This window comes from Cynara cardunculus (genome assembly GCF_001531365.2).
Source record: "Cynara cardunculus var. scolymus isolate 2C chromosome LG 3, CcrdV1, whole genome shotgun sequence".
NCBI lineage: Eukaryota > Viridiplantae > Streptophyta > Magnoliopsida > Asterales > Asteraceae > Cynara > Cynara cardunculus.
Window position 1 is genome coordinate 33,151,516 of NC_037530.1, and position 18,204 is coordinate 33,169,719.

The 18,204-nt window shown below is 28.9% G+C and overlaps 1 protein-coding gene across 1 annotated transcript; it reads left to right on the forward strand.

Moving 5' to 3' along the window:
- The first annotated feature begins 13,698 nt into the window (after positions 1-13,698).
- Positions 13,699-16,258, forward strand: LOC112509735 (L-ascorbate oxidase). The gene is made up of 5 exons (XM_025114848.1): positions 13,699-13,959; positions 14,043-14,135; positions 14,242-14,454; positions 14,686-14,865; positions 15,170-16,258. The coding sequence occupies exons 1-5, from the start codon at positions 13,699-13,701 to the stop codon at positions 16,127-16,129; spliced, it is 1,707 nt and encodes a 568-aa protein (XP_024970616.1). The 3' UTR covers positions 16,130-16,258.
- Positions 16,259-18,204: the final 1,946 nt, after the last annotated feature.

Consider the following 18,204-nt stretch of genomic DNA (forward strand, 5'->3'; position numbering starts at 1 on the left):
TAATTCAATTTTTTTATTATAATTTAATTTAGATTTAATAACAAAGTAATTTATTTTTGATTTAATAATATAATTTTTATAAAGATAATAATTAAACATTATGTTTGAATTCAATGATTATCTTAATTATATTTTAGATTTTCTATATTTAAAATAGATGTTTATTCTCTATTTGATTATGTTTATCTGCAGTTAGTTACACGAATTTAAAAATGAAGCTTTAATAAGTTGTACTTATGCAAAATTACTTGTAATCTTGAATTTTAAGTAATTTTTATCAATAAACAGTACTTGATAAATAAAAAATAGTTTTTAAAAGTTTATGTCAAATGTTTTATAATATAGTATAGATTTTTACTAATAAGTTTGAATTATTATTATTTTACATAATATTTTTAAAAGTATTAAGGTGGTAAAATTATATAATCTATACTATATTATAAAGCATTTGACAAAAAAAATTTAAAAACCATTTTTTATGCATGAAGTACTGTTTATTAATGCATATTATTTAAAATTCAAGATTACAAGTGATTTTGCGTAAGTACAACTTATTAAAGTTTCATTTTTAAATTTGTGTATCTAACTGCAGATAAACATGATAAACATCTATTTTAAATATAGAAAATTTAAAATATAATTAAGATAATTATTGAGTTTCTAACGAAATGTTTAATTAGTATCTTTAATAAAAATTATATTATTAAACCAGAAATAATAAATTACTTTGTTATTAGACCTAAATTAAATTATAATAAAATTTTGAATTAAAGAAGTCACACAGAAAAACGAGAACTATTAAAATTTAATTTAATACTAATATCGATTTTATTTTTTTAAAATTTTTTATGTTGTTTTCAAATTTATATTTCATTGAAAATAAAAATATTATCGTCTTCTTAAAACTACATAAAATTGTATTATATCGATAGAGACAGAATAAAAACTAAATATTGAAATGAAGATTTAATCGTTGCATTGCGCGAATACCCTTCAATAATATAAATTGATATTAAAATCTTGAAATTTTTTTTAAGTTAAATATAATTCTTATTTTTAATTTTAAAAAACCTATTAAAAATTTGCTTCTAGAACATTCAAGGAAATTATTACTACAATAATATATATTTAATTGTGACCGAGAGTATGGTCTAAGCAAAAGATGTCCTATTTCTCAACCCGTAAATTACTTGCACGTTTCAAGGATTCTATGCTAACCTTTTTTTTATTATATAAAATACAAAATTACGTAAAACTGAAAAACACACAACTTGCTTGTATTTAGTGTGTGTTTCTTTTGCTCTTAATTTTTTTTTTTCCTATTAACCTGGATATCTAATTCGCTATACGAGCTGATTAATCTCATAACGATCAACCGCAAAACAGTTTTTTGCCAAAACACATTTTATGCAAATCTATAATCAACTATTATCGTCTCTTAAACTGTTTTGTTAAGAAAAAATCCGACCATCATTTAAGTAATAGCATGTACTCATATATTATACGTTAAGTTATCTATAATAGAAGGGTACTCGCGTAATGTAGCGAGATACATTTTGATTTTAATATTTCATTTTTTTTATCTCAATCGATGTTATAATATGGTCGTATGTGATTTTGAAAAAGCGATAATGTTTTTATTTTTGAATAAAATATAAATTTGTGTAATTTTTTAAATTATAATTTAATTTAAGTTCAATAACAAAGTAATTTATATTTGGTTTAGTAATATAATTTTCTTATAAAAATAATAGTTAATTATTTTGTTAGAACTCGATACTTATCCTAATTATATTTTAGATTTTTTATATTTTAAAATGAAATGTTTATCCTATATTTGATTATGTTTATCCACAGTTAGTTACATGAATTCAAACATGGAGCTTTAATAAGTTGTATTTATGCATAGTTTACTTGTAATCTTGAATTTTAAGTAATATGCATCAATATATAGTACTCCATGCATAAAAATATGGTTTTTAAGAGTTTTTGTCAAATGTTTTATAATATAGTATAGATAATATAAAAAACTGACCAAAAAAGGTTTGGTTAATCAAGTCAACTTCACACAAAAGCTAACCTGTTTGATTCGAAATAATTTTGACATGTCATTTAATCTGTCTATTTTTACTCTTATGATGAGCAGAATCACAACTTCATGGAAAACATCAAACCGGTGGGAGTCTTATAATATCGTAACCAGAACCAGATGCATTTTAAAGTGGGAATCATGTTTGGTCTCCTACAACCATCGTCATCCCGAATTTTACATCATCGTACTAATAATATAAACGGTTGGTGTACCAAAATTCATTTCCGACTTTTTATTATCATATCAAAGACGGTGATACTTCGGAACCAACTTGCAAGAGTTGGATCTGTATCTCCGTAATAACATGCATGAGTTTATAATAATACTATTATTGTGATCTGATTTTTCATAAACTAACTAAATAGTATTTAATTAATAATCGAATAATTAAGTATATATCTATACTATATTATAAAACATTTGACAAAAAATCTTAAAAACCATTTTTTATACATGAAGTATTGTTTATCAATGCATATTACTTAAAATTTAAGATTACAAGTAATTATGCATATGTACAACTTATTAAAGCTTCATTTTTGAATTCGTATAACTAACTGCAGATAAACATAATCAAATATAGGATAAACATATCATTTTAAATAAAAAAATCTAAAATATAAGTAGGATAATCATTGAGTTCTAATATAATTATTATCTTTATAGAAATTATATTGTTAAGTCAAAAATAAATTACTTCGTTATTAGACTTAAATTAAATTATAATAAAAAGTTAAATTAAAAAAATTGTGCAAAAAGAGAACTTTTAAATAGTTAATTTTATATTAATATCGATATATCTTTTCAAATTTTTATGATATCTTCAGATTTATTTTTATTTAAAAGTAAAAATAATATCTTTCTCAAAACCACATAAACCGTATTATATTAACAGAGACAAAAAATAAAACAAAATATTAAAATGAAGATGTATCTCGCTGCATTGCGCGAGTACCCTTCTATTCTTTTAGAATATAGATGGTAAAAAAAACCTGAAACCGATGGTAAAAACCGAAACTTTCGGGCGGGTTCAGGGACATTTTATTGGGGACGGGCGGGGATCGGGGACACATTCAGGGATTTTAACAGGGATGGGGATCATTGGCCCGATATGTGTATATATATTAATTTTTATTTAGACACACACACACGCATATATATATATATATATATATTATCATTAAAAGAAAATACTAACATTAAAATTTAAAAGACGTTTATCCAGTTTACCTCAATGCCCCAAATAAGTCTCACGAAAAAAAAAAATAGTTTATTTGTCTAATCGTGATGTTAGTATATGATGTTTGAATTTCTGTTTACTTTTATATTGTAATCTAAGATGTTGTTTTAATCGGTTTGATTATGTTTAAGACATTTTAGATTTACATCTTAAAAAAAATAGTTGTGAAAATTAACATATTGTAATTTATTTCAGATTGGTTCGGATTTCGGGTTCGGATATAACCAACAGTGAATGGGGTAACCAACGGGAAAAGAGAAATTTTTACCCTTAACAGGTTCCCCGATGAGGATCGGGGAAACCGCAAGGACCCAACGAGGATCGAAGCGGTTACGGAAACAGAAATATCAATAAACGGCCTGAACCCTACCCCGTTGCCATTCATATTCTAGAAGTATTTTTCCATTGTCCACCCATAAATGTTGAGTCATTAGAAGATGTGATAATTAATTGGGTGCCTTAAATAATTATAAATGTAATATTTAGTTTTAATTAATTTTTGTGTTACTTTTTCTTTGACTCCAAATGTTTCCTCAAAATGTAACCTTAAAATATAAGAAATATCACATCTAATCTAATATATAATTTTAATAAAATTTTGTAGATAATAAAATAATGATGCATTTAATAAAACCGTTGCTTTAAATAAAAGCTCAGAAACCTCCCGTTAGTGGACACTCAAGTTTTCATCTTTTAACTTTTCAAAATTACATGAATTATCATCAAAATTTTGATTTCGTTACAAGATCATCCATAGTCATTATATCAGTTAAGTTTTGCTCGTTAAATGCTACATATGCAAGTCACATAAGGATAATTTGGTAATTTTGCATGTATTTTATAAAAACGAATTAAGTGTACAAGTGCTTAAAGCATGTCAAAGAAAACCTAAACTCCGGCCCCAAACATGATCCCTCAACCTTCATTGCTTCCCTCATCATGGTGTCGCCAACCCCTTCCCTACCCCCCTCGACTCCTTTTTTATGGTCATCGCCTCCTCCTTCTGTAGCAACTCTATCTCCCTCTTCCACGATTTCGCTTTTCTCTTCCTTCTCACTAGAAGTCACCTATTTGAGTCCTTCAACAACAACCCATTTGTGTTCGATTCACACAAAACAGATAGACATATGTGTTTGGTTCAAACACACACATGTTTATCAATAGGAATGTTGGTATTTTCCAGCAATTGATATACGAGGTAAAGTTATGACAATGGTGAATGCTTCGATGGTGTTTACAAGAACAGAAAATGATCCGTCAGATGGGTGAACTCGATTTTGAAGCTTTATTCAAGTGAGGAGGGGATGTGGCGAAGTAAGGACGACTTCTGTGATGAGGTTGCCAATGATGGGGGAGGGAATGAAGATAGGTTTAAGGCGGAGGGAGGTCACGTTTGGAGCTTAGGGGTTGGTTAGGTTTTGTTTTATTCTTTTTAATACTTCAACAGTTATATGTTTTAAAAACTTGTACCCTACTTTTTAAATTTGAAAAAAAAATAGGAAAAGAAAAACAACTGCTTTCACATGAGTAGCATGTGTGGCCGCTTAGGAGCCGTTTGATTTGTTTTTCATTAAGTCATGTATGGATAAACCTGTCTATATAGAGTAAAAAAGTTTTTATTTGAGAGGGTTTTTTCGTAGATGGAAGAACCATGTTTTTTTAATTGAGAGAGACAAATTCGCAAAAACATGACTTTCTGCATAAACTTCTCTCCATAAAAGTTCATTGAATAAGTCATTTTCTACATCATTAAGCTATCATCAAATGCATGTATAACGAACCGAGTAAGTCGTAAGTCTCATTAAGCTCATTAAGCAACTAACATACAAGCTCTTAGACGGAGCCGTCTAACAAGCACTATAAGCTAGGTACAAACACATAAAAAATCGAAACCTTGATGATGATAGTCCTTGTAATTCGAAAAGTTAAGGATGAAAACCGGAGTTTCTATAAACCCAAGGACGATTTTGTAATTTACTCTGATTTTAATTTTCACGAATATATAATTTTTTGTTAAAATAATTAATAAATTAAAGTTTACTAAAAGATATGATATAATTAATAATTCAAAAAGCAAGTTGAGCCAGAAAGTCAAGATGCACGTGCTCTGCAACCGGTTATGCACCCTAAATGCGCGTTGCATTTGATGATGATGATTTATTATGATTATAATTGGATATTATTTGTGTAATTTTGGGAGATATATTAAAGAAACCACGTCCCATTTTTTCTTTTTCTTTTTTCTTTTTTCTTTTTTCTGTTTAACATCGCGATTCTCTTAATAATTTAAAATGGACAGCGAAAAAGGAAATTAATATTCTTAACATTTTAAATAGTATTAAAAAATTTAAACTTTTCTAAAAACCTAATCCCACGTAATTTTTTTTTATTAACCTCGATGTCTAACCCGTTTTCCGAGCCAACTAATCTCAGAACAATCACCTGTTTTGTAAGTAGTTCGAAGTCACCACATTTGAACCTCCGTGACTACAAAGGGATTTTTATTTTTTCTTGAATTTGAACATTTTAAGTCAAGCTCAAACCAATAAGGCATCATTCTCGTGGTTCTAATCCAATGTAATTATTTACATAATACAACGATTATTTGTCTCTGACATGTAGCTCAGTTGATAAAAAGATGGAGAAAACTTTGTCTAAATATAACAATTATTTATTTTATACTTTTGTCTTATTTTTAGACTATTTATTTTTTTACATTGTAGTATCCGTTTTATAGACAAATCTAAATTCAAATGTAAAATTCATTTTCTCGTGTTGATTATAACGATCAGACTTTAACTTCGATTTGAGAGAAGAATTTATACTAAATACAAAATAAAAAGTTAACGGATTTATACATTTAATCAAATATTATTTTGGATATTGTTATATGTAAATAAGGAGTTCTTCTCTATACTATAAGTGTATTCAGCCATTCATGCAATGAATCCTGATATATCCCGACTTTAAAGTCGAGAACTGGAACCTTCGGTTTTAGTTTATGTTTCATTTTATCCTCTGCCTCTTTCAAATCTATTTTGTGATTTTGAGAGAACAGAACAGTGTTCAGTTAGTTATTAGTTTTATGCAGTATTCTGGCGTATTAATAGCAATCAGTGCTTAACGTGTATTTGAACAGATTCATATACAAGATAAACACCAGACTATAGTAATACAACAAAATACTCCATAAATTACTGATTTTCTTTGTTACAAGGAAATTGTATTAAATTTTTATTCTTGATTTATAATAAGATTTTATATCCTGTTTTATTGCAAAGTTATACGACCGGTTTATATTTAATTATTTATTAAAAAAATTATTAAATTATATATCAGTCAAACATAAAAATTAAATTTAAGACAAAAGAAAGCATAAACACAGAGTAATTTACGGATTTGTACCATGTGGTATGTTGATTTTCTATTATTCCGTCTATTGATGGTTGTTAAGTGCCTTTACATGACAGCAGTTAAGGGTGGGGAAAAAATAACCCAACTCGTTAACCCAACCCAAAAATAGCAGGTTGAGTTGAGATTTTCAACCAATTTAAATAAATGGGTCAACCCATCTAACCTATTTAAATAAATGGGTTAGGTTGGGTTGAATTTTTCGACCTGTTTTCAACTCATTTAAAATAATATATTATTTTATTTTATTTTTAATATTATATCTAGTATTCTAGTTTTTAATTTTATTTTATTCTTAATTAAAAATCCTATAGAGATGAACTCTAAAAAAACTTTTTAGTCCATTACTCCATTATCGTCTCCAAAGTCTAATCCAACTTATTTTAAACAATATATTTGTTGTGGTTGTGTTTTATTCACATTTTGAACAATTTGTTTGTATTTGTGATTGTGTTTTATTTAAAAAAATATTAAATAGTCTAGCCTTTTTTTAATTTAAAATTAAATGAGTCAACCCAGGTTCAACCCATTTATTTAACAGGTTGGATTAAGAAAATCGTAAACAGGTCAACCCTCTGTCAACCCATTTAGACAACAGGTTGGGTTGGATTGAGATTTTCAATCTGTTTAATAAATGGGTTAAACCCAACTCAACCTGACCCATTGCCACCCCAAAGCAGTAAGGTCTAGTTTGCTCCACAGATGTTAAAAGACTATCCATCTTCCATTGGCTCCATCTCACAAACCGATTACTCATGCCTTCTCAGACCAAACCTGAACGAAATCCTGGCAAAATACAGATATGACGAGCTTAACCGATTACTTCTTGTTGTTATTATCATTATCTTTGACATACATACCAAGGAAATCACGCCCAATTTTATATTTTACAGTTTTATATACTAGCAACCAGATTCTCTGATAATTTAATACGGGTAACTGAAAACGAAACTTAAATTCTTAACATTATTGTAACAACTATTTATGTTATAATTTGTCTTTTTTTTGACTTTTTATTTTTAGTCGTTCTTTAGACAAGTCTAAACTCAAATACGGTAGTCGTCATAATTTTGTGGTTGTAATCTGTAGACTTCTTCCTTCATCAAAAAATAGATAAGACTCTTTCTTTAAATAAGATTTTCGTGAAGCTTTCCGCATGAAATTAAAAAATCTGAGTAATAGTCGATGACCAGATATTTATTTAAAGAAATTCATATTAAATGAATTTAAAAAATCTTATGGTTAATGAAAGGTTTGTTATTTGCACCCCCTACCTATTAAAAATTCAAAAAAGATCTAGTAAATAATATTAAATGACTTAGAAGTTTAAAAATAACATCATTTCACATATTTGATTATGTTTATCTACAGTTAGTTACACGAATTCAGATATGAAGCTTTAATAAGTTGTACTTACGCACAATCTACTTGTAATCTTGAGTTTTAAGTAATATGCATTAATATACAATACTTTATGCATAAAAAGTGATTTTTAAGAGTTTTTTTTTTCAAATGCTTTATAATATAGTATAGATAGTTTATCTTTATTGTTTTTTTTTATATTTGTATTCTTGTTTAAAAATGTAACATGTTCTTTTATCTTAGATATTAAATGCTAATACAAAAACAAATTGTCATAATAAGATTATAATTTCACAATAATAATAATAATAATGGTAAGAGTTTATGAAAAAAATAAGTATTGTTAATAATAATCTATATCTATACTATATTATAAAACATTTGACAAAAAGTTCTAAAAATTATTTTTTATACATGAAGTACGGTATATTGATGCATATTACTTAAAATTCAATATTACAAGTAAATTATGCATAAGTACAACTTATTAAAGCTTCATGTTTGAATTCGTGTAACTAACTGCGGATAAACATAATTAAATATAGGATAAACATCTCATTTTAAAATATAAAAAATCTAAAATATAATTAGGATAATTATCGAGTTCTAATAGAATCATTATCTTTATAAAAAATTTATTGTTAAGCCGAAAATAAATTACTTCACTATTTGATCTAAATTAAATTTAATAAAAAATGAATTAAATAAATTATATAAAAAACAATAACTTTTAAATAGTTAATTTGATATTAATATCGATATATTTTAAACAAGAATTATGATATCTTCAAAGTTATTTTTATTCAAAAGTAAAAATATTATTTTTTCTCAAAACTACATAAACCGTATTATTTCAACAAAAACAAAAAATAAAACGAAACATTAAAATGAATATGTATCTCGTTGCATTACCTTCTAATAAATTAAAAATAAAGTTAGGTGATGATATAATTATTAAATTATGATAGTTATAGATAGGGATGTGTGTCTTTAACGTGTATAAATAGATATAAATATCTTCACCCTTAATTAAATATCATTTTGCATATTATAACGTAATCAATGAATTGTTCCATTTATATTTAATTATTTATGAAAACTATATTTTATTAGGCATCAAATTAAAATTAAAATTAATTTATGACAAGATAAAGCATGTAAATATATTTTTTATAACAATTCCGCGTTGAACCCACTATACAAATTTGTCTTTCTTCTTTTCACCTTTTCTTTTCCTTATTTTATATTACTTTTTTTTTTTTCCTTAAAAAAGACTTATTCTTACTCATTAGATGATTAGGGGTGTTGATAAACCTCATCAATCCAACCCATGTCCACGTGAAACAATTTAATTCGAAGCAACTTGATGTTAAATCGAGTTATAAAATGTAAGTATTGAATTGATATTGAGTTACTATTATTTGAACCTAATTTAATCCGATGAACCTGATATCATTTTATTTATTGGATTTAATATGATTGTTGAATTTCTATTAATATATATGTTAGACAATTACAATATCGCGTATGTTCTTTATATACACATATTTCAATCTTATTCACATTTTTATATAACTCATTCGTATATATGTTCAGTAAATGTGAATATATATATATATATATATATATATATGTATATATATATAATATAGAGAGAGAGGTTGGTTATTATACAACCCATGACATTTGTGCAACCAATACAACCCAATCTCAACCGTCCATTTCATTTGATTAATATGTGATTTCATAGAACTTTTGATTGTTTCTTAATATAAAGTATCGATCATAATTAATGAACTATATTCATTTTCTATAAATATTCAAATCATAATAAATGAACTCTCATCATTTCCATAAATATGTCAATTTATTGGGTTGCATTCGTTGTACAAATGCAACAGGTTGTATTTGAAACAAACTTTCTCTCTCTCTCTCTCTCTCTCTCTCTCTATATATATATATATATATATATATAAATTAAGAAAATTAACTAAATGTGATATACATATGAAATATGTATAAGTTGTATCAAATGGTTGATAATGAAAAAGAAATTATAAATAGAGAAATAATATATTCAATGTGTAAAGAATATTTTAGTGTACCAAAGTATCAATCCGACTAACTCTACAAACCCGTACAGTTTGGATTGGGTTGGGTTGCACTTTGGTTTGGGTTAAGTTGGATTAAAAAAATTCAAACCGCATGCATTAAATTGGATTGTTCAAATATCTTCAACCCGATCAACCTAACTCATAAACATCCCTACATGGGATCATACACACCCACATCGCAGAATGAATTTTATTAAAAATAAGCGTTCCTATTGACATTTTGAGCATATATTTAAAAAGAAAAGAGGAGTAATTAATTAAAAAAATCATTTAAATGTCTATAATTTCGATTTTGTTCCTAATTAATACCCATATATTTCAAATATTTTTTGAAATTATATTTTTATTATTTATCACTCAATGGATAATACAGAAGTATTGGAATAGTACTTGATTTTAAAATCATTAAAATATTCGAGATTAAAAAAATAATTATAAAAATCAATATCGCTGGTGACTTTCTCCGAAAACATCGAGCCTTCTGCATAAAACTCGGGTGAGTTGACCGAGTCAAAAGTCGTACAAATTTTGATTCGTTCTTGGTATACGCTATAGCCTTTTATGTTGTGTATTTTTTAAGATTGTAGTTTAATTCTAGTCCTTACTGTTTGTAATTTAATAGTTTTTGGTCCCTTCAACTAACGGTCTCTAACTTTTTTTTGTTAAGGATAGTTAAATGAAGAGTATTTTAATATTTTTACTATTTTTTTTATTAACCTGAACATTCAACCCGCTATGCGAGCCGATTAATCTCAGAACGACCACCTACTTTGCAGATAGTCCGGAGTCACCGCATTTGGACCTCCGTGGCCACAAGGAAATTTTTATTACTCCTTGGATTTGAACTTGTGACCTCCTGGTACTTTGATATTTGGAGTCAATTTCAAACCAATCAGGCACCACCCTTGTGGTTATATTTTTAGTATCTTTCTAATTCTATATTAAAATTAAAAAATATATATTATTTTTTTAAATTTAAATGATAAGACAAAAAAAGAACAACCACCACCTTTTATTTATTAGTCTTTTTTACCACTAAAAATTAATATATAATATGTGTTTTTTTATTTTAATATAATGAAAATAGTGAAAATGGCTAAAATACCTCTCATTTAATTGAATTTAACGAAAAAAGTTGATGAACGTTAGACAGATTGACCAAAACCATTCGATATTGACAAACTTGAGGGGCCAAATTTGAAAGTTTTAGCGTTTAGGAACGATATTCGTTAAAAATTGAAAACATAAAGGACTACAATTAAACTTTGCTATTTTGTAATTATTGAATGATGTTAAATATAATATAATTAATTTTTTTAAATAGCAGATATTTTAAAACGAAAGAAACAAAACATACAGAATAAATGAATCGGTAAGGGCAAATTGTGAAGCAACTAAGGTCCTGAAAAACCGAAAACGACCAATCAAATGTTTTCGGAAAGACACGACTTTATATTAAATTTGCTAGAAAAAAGTAACTCGTTCAAAACTTTTTTCTTTCTGGATAATCAAATGCGTCTGAACCAACTTGTGCTTCGACTAATTTCATTAAGCCCATAAGATAACAACCAATAAAATGCTCAATGACCCTGATAATTGTCGAATTAACGACTTATTGAGAGAAGCCCTGATGCTCGATCTTTATTTATAAGTTGGGTTGACCTTCAAAGTGGGACGAAACTTTAATCAACATTATACAAACTACATAAACAAGCATATACAATGCAATAGCTTACGAATCTTTTGAAAAATTTAGGTATATCATTTTGATATGTGTAACATGGAACGAAAATCTTGTTGGGTACACCAAATATGTGGTAAATTGTCGTAAAAACGCGAACAAGAAACGAAACAAACAAGACAACTGATATGACGATATGCACCAAACACGTAGTAATAATATTCCATAATTGGTAACTAAAGCAGTGGCATATATCAAACTCGAAAATCAAACAAATTGCGTACCCACCACTGTACCTGTATATACATAGTAATTTCCAATTAAACCGACTGCCATTATGTGTCGGGAAGCTAAAATGCATGGCCAAATTGGTAAGCAAATGACGGTAGCCGAATATGTTATGCACATGGATATCCACAAAATATGTTGTCTAACAAGATGACATGTCCAAATATATTTATTTAACGTTGAGCTATTTACGAAAAATCCGTAACAAAATTAAAAAAAGGATGAATAAAACAATGTTAAGTAAACTTCTGTTTTTTAAAATATAAAATAATTATATACGATAAAATTTATACTCATATTTTTTGTAAAATTTGAATACTTGACCTCCATAAATATTAGACTTTACTATTCATACAACAATTCAATGATATAAACCTATTGATGATATATATATATATATATTTTTTTTTTTCATGTAATATAATTATTTTATGCAAAATTACTTTTTTTAACGTAACTGCCCATATTAAAACATCTTGACCTTTTGGTGTTTCATTTTGCATTACTTTGTAATAAATGTATACTATAATCATTAATTTTTAAATATAAACATATTTTCAATATACATATTCTATTTTCATATCTAAAAAATAGAATACAACATTTTTTTTCTCTTAAAAAATATATTTAAGATAATTAATTATTAGTCAATAATTTTTATCGAATTATATATGAAATTAGAAGTTATAAATATATATAGAGAGAGAGGAAAAAAAAGGTTTGGAAAAACTTTATACATGATAAATTTGTTTCAACAATCTGTACCATACCACTAAACAGATAAACAATTTGATGAAATGATATATTTTTTTTGGAAGAATATAATATTTATATACGACAAATAAAACAAATAAACACACACACTCTCCTCATCTTTTGAGAGGTTTGAGTCCCTAACCTCCTACGAGGCCAAAGACTCAGATACCGCTAAAACAAAGACATTTCGGTTTATGAAATGATATTGTTATAAAGGGAAGTTCAAATCAGAAGACGATCAAAATAAGAAAACTCGATAACGATAAAATCACATCTGATTTTTCCATCAAAATCACATAATACTACGAAACATGGTCAACACAAAGGGTGTGTGACCAAATCATACATACTTTTGATGTTTGTCACACAAATTACATGTGATTTAACCGTTCTTATATTTTTTTTAATTGATAACTGTTTTTTATTTAAACGCGTCCATACAATTATATTCTTTTAAACGTTTTATTTAATATTTGACATAATTTAAAGTATATTATAACAAATAAAAACATGTTTTTCAAAATGAAATGTGAGAAACTTTTTTGCATTCGACTCTGCCGATTCAAAGTCAAATATCCTACCAAAAAGTAAAAGGCGACTTTCACACAAGCAGAGTAGAAGGCCCAAAGCAACTTCCAGCAAGCACCACCACCACCCCCATATATATTGCTCTACAAGATCTCACCTGCTCTCAAATCATTCAACAAAGCCCGCTTTCAAACCATTTTCACTTCGAAATACTCGGCCAATGAAGATGAAAACCCTACCATTGCTATGGGTATTGCTGCTTTCAGTTTTGAGTAACTCCATAGTGGAGGCCAGGATTCGACACTACAGATGGGAGGTTAAGTACGAGTTCAAATCGCCGGATTGTTATAGGAAGCTAAGCATCACTATTAATGGAAGAACCCCTGGTCCGTCGATCTTGGCGGAGCGAGGCGACACCATTGTTATTGACCTTAAGAATAGTTTACTGACCGAGAACGTCGCCATTCATTGGCACGGTATCAGACAGGTACACACTGACCGATAACGGATTGGGTTGAATAGACATCGTTAGGTTTTGAGGTTTTAATTGATTTGTTGATGGATTTGTAGATTGGAACTCCATGGGCTGATGGAACAGAAGGCGTTACTCAATGCCCTATTTCACCAGGAGACACTTTCAGATACATGTTTGTTGTTGACAGAGTAAGATATCCCCAAATCTCACACTACTATTACCATAATTACAAAGGAAAATCTAATAGTTTCATTGATTTGTTGTTTAATATTGACAAATTGATTGAATGTGCAGGCAGGAACATACTTGTACCATGCGCATTACGGGATGCAACGAGAGGCAGGTTTGTACGGATCGATTAGGGTGGCGCTTCCAGATGGAGAAGCCGAACCGTTCTCTTACGACTACGACAGAAGCATCATTCTCAACGATTGGTATCACAAAAGCACCTATGAACAGGCTGCCGGCCTTTCATCTGTTCCATTCGTTTGGGTCGGCGATCCTGAGGTATTCAGACACTACAATTTTTCTATTCAATTAAATTCATATACAAGAATCCAATGACATATTTACAGTTCATAATCATTTTTCTACGATTCACGAATTGCAAATTATTTGACAACTCACGATTCACGAACTGCAAATTATTCAAAACTTTAATTCGCTGAACTCGATCTGATCTGCCTCCGATATGAAAATTTCTTCTAAAAACGTATATCATCTTAATTTTGGTTTCAGTCACTTTTGATCCAAGGGAAAGGAAGATTCAATTGCAGTACACCGGGAACTGCAGCCGGTGTCTGTAACGCCACAAATCCTGAATGCTCGCCGTACGTTTTCACCGTCGTTCCCGGAAAAACTTACCGGCTTAGGATTGGAAGCTTAACTGCTTTGGCTTCTCTCAGTTTCGAAGTAGAGGTAAGCCAAAATACCTTTTAACTTTGGATTGCTTGTTTGAAACAAGTTTTTCTATAAAATCACTTATCAACTTATTATAAGTTAGAAGGTTTAACTTCTTCAAAAACTTCTTATTATCGGTTTGGCACCGATATAAGTTGTTTATCCAAAAACTCAAAAGTGTTTATTACCGGTACCATACCAAAATAAATCAATAAGTTATTTTTATAAGCAACCCCGAACATCCAAAGTAAATGGTTCACTGTAGACATTTTTTATTCAAAATTGTTTTATATTTATTTGTTGTTTTTCTTTTGAAAAACAGGGACATAATATGACGGTTGTTGAAGCCGATGGTCATTACGTCGAACCATTTGTCGTAAAAAATCTATTTATTTACTCGGGTGAAACGTACTCGGTTTTGATTACGGCAGACCAAGACCCGTCAAGAAACTATTGGGTCGTCTCAAAAATGGTGAGTCGTAACAACACGGTCCCAATCGGTTTGGCCGTGTTCAATTACTACCCGAACCATCCGACCAGATCCCCACCAACGGTGCCACCAAGTGGACCGTTGTGGAACGATGTTGAAGCCAGGGTTAACCAAAGTCTCGCGATCAAATCCCACCCCGGATACATACACTCCCCGCCCCAAACATCCGACCGAGTGATCATTCTTCTAAACACACAAAACCGAATAAACGGAAGTGTCAAATGGTCGATTAATAACGTCTCTTTTACCCTTCCTCATACCCCATATCTCATATCACTTAAACACGACCTACTTCACACGTTCAATCAAACCTCGCCTCCAGATGTCATCAACGGCTACGAAGCTTACGACATAAATATCCCTCCACCGAACCTCGGTTTCACGACTAGCAACTCCGTGTATAAACTAAAGTTCAATACAACGGTCGACATTGTTCTCCAAAATGCAAACATGATTGCTAACAATAACAGCGAGACACACCCGTGGCATCTTCACGGGCATGATTTTTGGGTTCTCGGATATGGACGCGGAAAGTTCAACGCTACAGAGGATCCGAAGACGTATAACTTGGTGAACCCGATTATGAAGAATACGGTACCGGTTCACCCGTACGGGTGGACCGCGTTGCGGTTCGTAGCGGATAACCCGGGTGTTTGGGCATTTCATTGCCATATCGAGTCCCACTTCTATATGGGCATGGGAGCAGTGTTTGAAGAAGGGATGGAGAAAGTTGGCAAATTGCCCTCTTCTATCATGGGTTGTGGGGACTCTAAAAGATTCATTAGGCCTTAGATTTATTTTTATTTTTATTTTTATTTTTATTTTTATACTTGAATTGATCGTCAAGATAAATGTGACGGTTTATATCTGTGTAAAGAATGATAACCACGTTGATTTATATACAAAAATTGGATTTTTAAATTTGTTTGTTTATTTTTGGAACAAAAATTAATAATAAAACGTAGATATAAATGTGTGAAAGGGACATCAAACTTTGTGACTTGAAATGGTATTCTAACGACTCTTTACTATATCATTGTTTGATATAGTTTTAGCTTATCTATAAATTGTTAGACTAATCAATTATAAGTAGAAATAAATAAATAAATAAATAAATATATATATATATATATATATATATATATATATAATATGGGGAATTTATAACTCCCTATTTAGACTTTTGGGTCCTTCATCTTTCTGAATCAAGACCCGGCCCGGCTCGCGTCGTTTCAACAATCGGTAGGGAAGATCTTTTGCAAACGTGCGGATCTGTCTTTGATCGATTAGCCAAGATTTTGACCGGATACGAAATCACTGGTGCTCGATCTAGTGGTATTTTTATGGGGATTCTATCTGGGAGTTCTAGCGACTGACTTGCCCACATCTCTTGCCTTAAAGGTTTCACTGCTCTAATTAGGGTCTTTTCTTTGTAAAATTTTGTCTTACCAAACAAGACTGACTTTTTACCAACCCATATATATATATATATATATATATATATATATATATATATATATATATATATAGGGAAGGGTTCAAACGAGAACCTCTGTGATTTGCGAAAACACGAGAACAACCTATTAACCTTATATTGTGATAATAATAAAAATTAAAAGATTTTTTAAATTAAAAATAAAATTAAAAGATTTTTTAAATTAAAAATAAAATTAAAAGATTTTTTAAATTAAAAATAAAATTAAAACAATTCAAAAAAATTTGAGAGGCAAAAGGGTAATATTGGAATTCTAAGTGATAAAATTTTATAAACACGATCACACTAAACCCAATAATCTGGATAACATAATGGGCTATTATGGTTATCGTTTATTTCAACACGATTTGGTGTAATGTAGGTGTGATATGAGTGTCATAATCATGTGATTATCAGACAATTATCACAAGGATTCCGTTCGGCTAGGGTTAACTTAGGAAATAGACTACCGATTTGGTGTGATATGAGTGTGATAATCATGTGATATCACTATCATAATAGCGCACTCGATTTGATCATGGTTTCGATCGGTTGGGGTTAAACAATCACACATTTATCACAACGATTACTCATGGTTTCGATAGGTCAGGATTAGACAATCACACATTTATCACAACGATTACGAGCGAAATCCACTAAACAATTTGGTGTGATATGAGTATGATGATAATGTGATATCACTATTATAACATCACTTGGACACTCAATTTGATCATGTTTTCGATAGGGTTAGGGTTAGACAATCACACATTTATCACAATGATTACTCATGGTTTCGATAGGTTATGGTTACACTCGATTGGTCATGACTTCGATAGGTTATGGTTACACAATCACACAATAATCACAAGGGAAGAGAAGAGAGTAGAAACGAATGTGATCAATCCAGGAAAAAAAGGATAATTATAATTAATTAAAATAAAATAAAAATTATAAAAATTACTTAATTACATCATTGTCCTTATTAATTTATTTATATTTAATATAAGTTAATCTATTAATTAAAAAAGTTTGAGGTTAATGGATTGTTCTCGCGTTTTCGTAAATCACAAGGGTTCTCGGTTTGAACCTCCGCCTATATCTATACTATCTTATAAAACATTTGGCTAAAACTCTTACAATTCTTAAAACTTTCAAAAACTCTTAAACTTTTCCCATATCTAAATTCATGTAACTAACTGCAGATAAACACGATCAAATACAGGATAAACATCTCATTTTAAATATAAAAAATCTAAAATATAATTAGTATAATCATTAAATTCTAGCAGAATATTTATTATTATCTTTATAAAATTTATAATATTAAACCAAAAATAAAAAAATTAATTATATTTTTATAAGAAAATTATATTATTAAACCAAATATAAA